At 46.8% G+C, this 6,851-nt stretch overlaps 1 protein-coding gene across 1 annotated transcript in view; it reads left to right on the forward strand.

Moving 5' to 3' along the window:
* GTF3C1 (general transcription factor IIIC subunit 1) overlaps window positions 1-5,329 on the forward strand; it is a 79,531-nt gene extending 74,202 nt beyond the window's left edge. Inside the window, exons 33-36 of the mRNA XM_026650785.2 lie at window positions 268-946; window positions 1,184-1,223; window positions 3,345-3,537; window positions 5,011-5,329. Of these exons, the coding sequence (XP_026506570.1) occupies window positions 268-946; window positions 1,184-1,223; window positions 3,345-3,537; window positions 5,011-5,232 (1,134 nt within the window). The 3' untranslated portion in view covers window positions 5,233-5,329. The remainder of the gene's footprint in view (window positions 1-267; window positions 947-1,183; window positions 1,224-3,344; window positions 3,538-5,010) is intronic.
* The last annotated feature ends 1,522 nt before the right edge of the window (window positions 5,330-6,851 follow it).

Raw genomic sequence — 6,851 nt, forward strand, 5'->3', positions numbered from 1 at the left:
TGAAAAAGTTGGATGAGTGACTGCACTCACCTAGGGCACCATGGTCAGTCTCACAGGAATATTTCGAATCTTTGCTGTAGTTTCAGAGGCGATTAAGCAATGGAGCTATTCCCTTTTTTAAGTCTATAGGACAGGAGAGTTGAAAAGGGACTGAGAGTTTGGCAAGGCACTCTTGCAACTGGTTACAATAATGGGAATTCCAGGAAGTTTTGATACATACTGGTATTCCACAGCGCTACCTAAAGATACAACTTGTTTCTTTTTCAGGACCTCCTTAAGATGGAACAGGTGTTAGAAGTGGGAGGGAACACTGTACGATTGGTTGCAATGACATTTGCCAAACCCTGGCTGTTGTATTCAGTCTGTCTGAAGAATAAAGTTGGTGGTGCTGGTCTGCAGGGCAAAGACTCCGTCACTCACTTGGATTTACAACAGAACTCTCAGCAGCCAGAGCCAAAGAGAGGGATGGCATCTTCAAGGGAAGAGGGACAGCCTGGCAAAGTCTTAACACCTGTTGTCAGTGATGAAGGACCCCCAAGGAAAAGATTCAAGACTCAACATGGTGGGCTTCAAGATGGCACTGAATTCCATCAGGACATAAAGAGCTGTTCAGAAGGAGCAACTGAAGCAGCCCCTGATGCAAGTTTAACTGAGCCCACGCAGGTGAAAGGGGTGTTAGTTGCACATGAAGGAATGGGTCCTTTCAGAGGGCAGACAGGACACTATGTGCAACATCCTGTGCACGGACCAGAATCTGTCACTGGTAAAGATAAAGAGCAAGATAAAGCCAATTCTGAAGAACAAGAGACTGCAGTAGATGATAGTGTTGCAGCTAATGAGGAGGAAAGGCAGATGCCTAGCTTTGAACATACAGCCAGAGATACAGCTTTGAACATGTCGCTTGATGATGCATCTCACCCACGGGAAAGTTCTGAAGTCTCTAAAGGTGCATAGGAGTTTTATTCATAAGGGATATAGACTAGTTCGCAAGCTATATGCTTATACCTATAAATTCACTAGTCCCAAACCTCATAGCTTCGTGCTATAGCAGAAAACAGACACCTCTCTTACTGCTTTTTCATTAATAGTGAATAGTGATTTATGGCAGTTAATATAAAATCTGTATGTCCTTTTTTTTTTTTTTTTTCTGGTGCTCATTACATGTTTTCTGATCTTTCTTCAGAAGATTCTTTGACAAATCTACCCCAGGCAGTACGGGAAAGGTGAGTAAAGAGAAGTCTGTAGAACCATTAAATAATAAGCATATCATGCTTATATATGCAATCATTTAGAAAAATAATATCATGTATAATATAATACAATATATTAGCAAAATAACAACTACAAAAGCAGATGTGGAAAGTGTACACTTGGCGCTAGTGTAGAGTGCATGGAAGGACTCTGGAGACTGGGACTCGCTGTCCTATCTCGTCCTCTTCCTCTTGTTACTTCAGATTCCTTGCCCCTCAGCATGGCCATTCGAAATGTCTCTGGGGCATGGGCACTTCTGAAAGTCCCCAACATATTGTAAACACTAGAAGGAACCTAGTGTTTATAGGAACCCTAGCCTCTGTTTGTCGGAGAGTGGAGATGGACGGCAGGAGAGAGATCACTTGATCATTACCTGTTAGGTTCACTCCCTCTGGGGCACCTGGCATTGGCCACTGTCGGCAGACAGGATACTGGGCTGGATGGACCTTTGGTCTGACTCAGTACGGCCATTCTTATGTTCTTAAGGAACAGAAGTAATCCTCTCCACCCTACACTCAAATAAACTTAATGCTCATTAAGCCCTGCTCCCCAAGTGAGGGTCTATGGCAGGGGTTCTCAAACTGGGGGTCGGGACCCCTGAGGGGGTCGCGAGGTTATTACATGGGGGGGTCGCGAGCTGTCAGCCTCCACCCCAAACCCCGCTTTGCCTCCAGCATTTATAATGGTGTTAAATATATTAAAAAGTGTTTTTTATTTATAAAGGGGGGGGTTGCACTTTGAGGCTTGGTATGTGAAAGGGGTCACCAGTACAAAAGTTTGAGAACCACTGGTCTAGGGAATAGAACAATATCGGAGTGGTAGATTCCAGTCAAGAACCTGGCCGTCACCTCGAAGATGTTAAATCAGGGGACTCAGTACCTCGGCTGATCTCTGCTGTTGACACACAACACAGAGAGAGGAGTCTTGTGTAGCCTTGTAGGGCATTAAAGAGCTGTTTCCTTGAATTGGGCCCATGAGCAGAGTGAAAGCCAGCATCATTTTTGGGCATGGATGTGAAGTGCACCCTGTGACACACTCTGGCACCGTGGTTTCAGCAGCAGATCGATATATCAGAAATGCAGATTATATTGAATTAAAAATTATATGAAATGAGCAATCCAATCAGGTAGGCTTCCTGGTGGGTTTTTATTAGTTGGTTTATTTGTTACTACCCCCATAATCTTTAATGTGCTATAGAGTTTTGTATTGTCAGCTCAACTTCATTGCAGAAATGGTAGGGGGTGAGGGCAGTTGGGACTGTTGGTACCTGGGAAGGTGTGTGCACTGGGGAAGGGACAAATCTCTTCTTTCTTTGCCCTTTGCAGCCTGGTTTAGAGGTTGCTATGTATTTTGGGGTATGAGGGACTTGTTTTTTTCCCTGCCCCAGTAACTCTTGACAGTAACCAGCTCTCCCCCTGCTTTGTCCCAGTATTTGCCAGTGCATCCAGCAAAAATAGCCAAGCATGTTAGCTGAGCACTTCTGCTTCATTGATTGGCACTGAGCACTAAGCATTCCCACTGGTGCTATGCAGAAACCATGATATGGAACTAAAGTCCCTTGCTGAAAACACACATTACCTACCTCCTGCAATGTGGTGGGAGGAGCCCTAAGGTAGAGTTTCCATCCAACGCGCGCACACATTTATTTACTCAGTTCAGCTCTGGGGTCAAACCACCATGGAAGCTGAATAGAAACTAGCACCGGTCTCCACGCTCACTGCCAGATTAAAAACACTGTCACTCACCAGCAAACTGGCCATCACTAGGATGCTTTGTTGTGACAAACTCACTCCCAGATCACTCTCAAGGGGGTATGCCTAGCAAGCAGTACTTCTGACCCTGGGACTCTGGTAGCTGGGTGGAACATTTATTTCAGGAGAGCCATGCAGGGACTAAGGACAGTGATCTGCAGCCCAATGTGTTTGCACAGAATCACAGAAAGATTATATATGAGAGTGCTATTATTTTTGCTTCTCATATGGGTGCTTTGCTAGTGCAGGGAAATGGAAGAGACGCCTCTATCTAGCGAGCAGTTTGCATTTTTCATTTTTAAAACTGCAACTGACAAAGTGGAACTTACTGTCCCTCTGCAGGGCCTGTGAAAATGTCTGTTTCATTGGGAGACCGTGGCGAATCGTGGACGGGAATCTGAATAAACCAGTGTGTAAGGGAATGATGGAAGCTGTGCTCTATCACATCATGACAAAGCCCGGCATAACGGAAACCACTTTGCTGCAACATTATGTGGGGGTTCTTCAGTCTGTTTCTGTCTTGGAGATACTACAGGTACATTTGTTATCAGATGTTGAACGTTATACTATTTCAGCCTCTGTTTAGTGTGACTGTCCCACTGGAGTGTTACAAAAGAGTCTCACCTGTCCACACCACAAGAACAGACTCCCTTGTTGGGAGTCCCAGGGGAGAAGCCAAGAACTGAGAATGGACCGTGGAGACTGAGTTCCCGTCTCATGCCTTGAACAGGTTCATCTAGGCCAGGGCTGGGGCGTGCTGGCTGGTGAGGTTGATAGGAAATGTGCCCTGCCATGCCTGTTCTTTGAATTATTGTGGTGCTTGGTAGCAACTGCACAACTAGGATTGCCTTCTAAAATGGGCCTATTGGTGTGAAATGTCAAGCATGGCCTGGGTCGGAACCTCCAGGATCCAGAACTGCTGCTTCGTCATGGGACAGGAGCCACAGGAGTTCCACGCAATCCTTTGAAGCATTCTGGTGACCCAGTTTGGGTCCAGACCCACGGGTTGAGAAACCCTGATCTAGACAACATCCAAAATCCACTCCCCCTGACAAGGACGCTAAACATGTAGACTTGTTGGGAAGGAAGGTCTTCACATCCACTAGCCTTCTGTTCAGAATAGCAAACTATCCTGTCCTATTGGCTAAGTATGACTATCTGAACTATTCCAAGATCACAAACTGTAGAAAAGCTGTCACGGCAAGACAGAAATCAGTTCCAGGCTCTTATTGAGGAAGGTAAGCTGATGGCCAGAACCGCATTTCAATCAGCGGTTGATGCAACAGACATCTCATCAAAAAAGCCTTTAGTAAGCCTTTTGATACTGTCTCACATGACCGTCTCATAAAAAAAACTAGAGAAATATAGCTTAGACCAGAGGTTCTCAGATAGTGGTCCGCGAGCTCCATTCAGGTGTTCCGCGGATAGTTCCCTCTATGGTGCGCGCCTGGGCGGTCGCACACAAGAGAATGAAGGGCCGCCCAGCTAATTAGTGGAGCCGCGCAGGTGTGGCTCCACTAATTAGGTGCCTGGACCCTGGAGAAGATGCACATGTAAGGTGAGGTGGTGGCCTTGGGGGAAATAGGGGGTAGGTGGGAGGGGGCAGTGGGGTGAGAAGAGGGGGTGGGAGGAATTTGGGACGTGCAGGGCTGCGGTGGCGAGAGAAAGAGGCAACTTTCCCCAGTTCCAGGGCTGCGGCTGCCGGGAGAGAGACCCCTCCTTCCCAGCCCCAGTGCAACATGCTTTTATCAATATACTGCTGCATTGTGTGGACACATGATTCATGAGCAGAGTAGCTTAAACTGGTGCATGCACTCAGCAGCATGGGCTCACATTATTGGTTTAGTTATAATGCTGTAATCTATAGCAGTGCCACTTTCTCGTGGAGACGAGGCATCTGGAGAAACAATCTATGAAGCATGTCACACAGAATAGTCTTACTGGGTGTTACTGGGTTTTAGCATTTCTCTGTAACTTCTTAAGCTAATACATGTCAATTTTTCAACAGGGCCTGGAAGCCCTTGGCTGCATCAGAAGATTCTGCATGAAAAAGCCCTCGGCAATATCTCTCTTCTCTCGGCCTGTTCCTGAAGAAGAGCTAACCGACTCCAAACTGAGTGAGACTCCAACAATATTTTATGAGCCTACCATAGACTGTACTCTGAGAATGGGCAGAGTGTTCCCGTACGAAGGCAACTGGAATAAATGGGTGCAGATGATCCATGTATGAGAGATGGCATGGTGCGTCATACTTGTCCAGCCTGCGTTGGTGAATGCTAATGGAGGTGAAACTTCTGGTGTGTCCCGTAACTTGTGCTCTGCTTGTCATGTTTTGTTAAATAAATTTTGTTTCTTATTGGGAATTACTTCAGGCCTGTTGTAAAGCAAACCAGAGGCTTGGCTCTGGGATGGGGAAGCCCACCTGGCTTCTCTACAAACGCAGGGTCTGTGGTCCTCAGAGGACTTAGCTTTACACATCCGTGTCCGAGAACTGAAAGCTGACAGACTGGCATGCCAAGTATTTATCACAGATCAGGGGAAGCAGCCTGTCAGTCTTCCCAGACAGCAGGGCCGCAATGTTTCACCTCAACAAATAGGGTGGAGCCTGCTTTACTCCACTCTGTCAAGAAGCAACTTTACTTTGGGAGCTCAGTATTGCCAGTTCAATAGATCTTACCTGTCAGGCATACAGAACAACCTAGCAGACCACCTGAGCAATTTGTTTACATATCACTGTGAGTGGTCTCTTCACCCAGATGTGGCCAGATACATTTTCCACAGCAAAGTCCAACAACGTGTCAGCAATTCTACAGGATCACAGCCCAAGTTCCATACTGACATGGTCAGGCAGGCTCCTCTACGCTTTTCCACCAGTCCCACTCATTCACAGCCTATTGCTAAAGATAAGTCAGGACCAGGCCAGAGTCATACTTATTGCCCCAGCACTGGTTCTCCACTCTCCTGACTCTATCAATGAAACCTCCAATTTCACTTCCACTAGACTCAGACCTAATCTCCCAGGAACACGGTCGCCTACTCCACCCAAGCCTACAATCCCTTCACTTAACTGCATGGATGCTCCATAGCTAGACACTGGAGAGAAGGCTTGTTCAAAAAGATATTCAAGAGGTCCTGCTAAATAGTACAAAGCCTTCTACAAGAGCTACTTAGCTTGCTAAATGGAGGCATTTCTCAATCTGTTCTCGACAGTATGGGGCATCATTGATCAGTTCTTCAGTTGAACATATAAGTCTGCAGAGAGCCTGAAGCGAAGCCTCTGAGAGGGGTGAACTGACCCATTTAGTCAATGGGCTTTTAATGCCAAGACCCAACCTCCCCAGAGTAATCTGTGTGCAGCGGAAGAGTGTCGTGGGCCCATCTTAATCCCCCAGTCTTGACAAGGGGCAGGGAGGAGAACTAAGATTAGCTGAGCAAAGAGATGGGCGTGTGGACACTGACATTGGACAAAAAGCCATGGAAGGTGACTGGAACTGGGAGTCAGTGGGGATGGCGAATATGGACTAGACTTAACTAGAGGCCAAAAGCGGGGAGAAACAGATTGGACAAGGAGATGGGGGGGTTGAGTTTGTGCATTGCTCCCATGCTGTTCATGGAGCTTTGGTGTTAGCTGCACCAGCAGAGACTGCAGCTTGCTGATTCTGCAGTCCTCAGTGTTTTTCATAAAGACCACAGGCTCAGTTCAGTGGCAAAGATGCTTGGTCAGGTTTATTGTCGACAAACCAAGGTTCTAGTGCTCCAACTCAACAGTTACAGGTACGCTAACCCATGTCTGCCCGCAGCAAGGTAATAGCTCACTCGACACAGCGCCATCCCCTAGGCTAGTGCAAA

The sequence above is a fragment of the Terrapene carolina genome, unplaced genomic scaffold, assembly GCF_002925995.2.
Source record: "Terrapene carolina triunguis isolate 2854851 unplaced genomic scaffold, T_m_triunguis-2.0 Scaffold93, whole genome shotgun sequence".
Classification (NCBI taxonomy): Eukaryota; Metazoa; Chordata; order Testudines; family Emydidae; genus Terrapene; species Terrapene triunguis.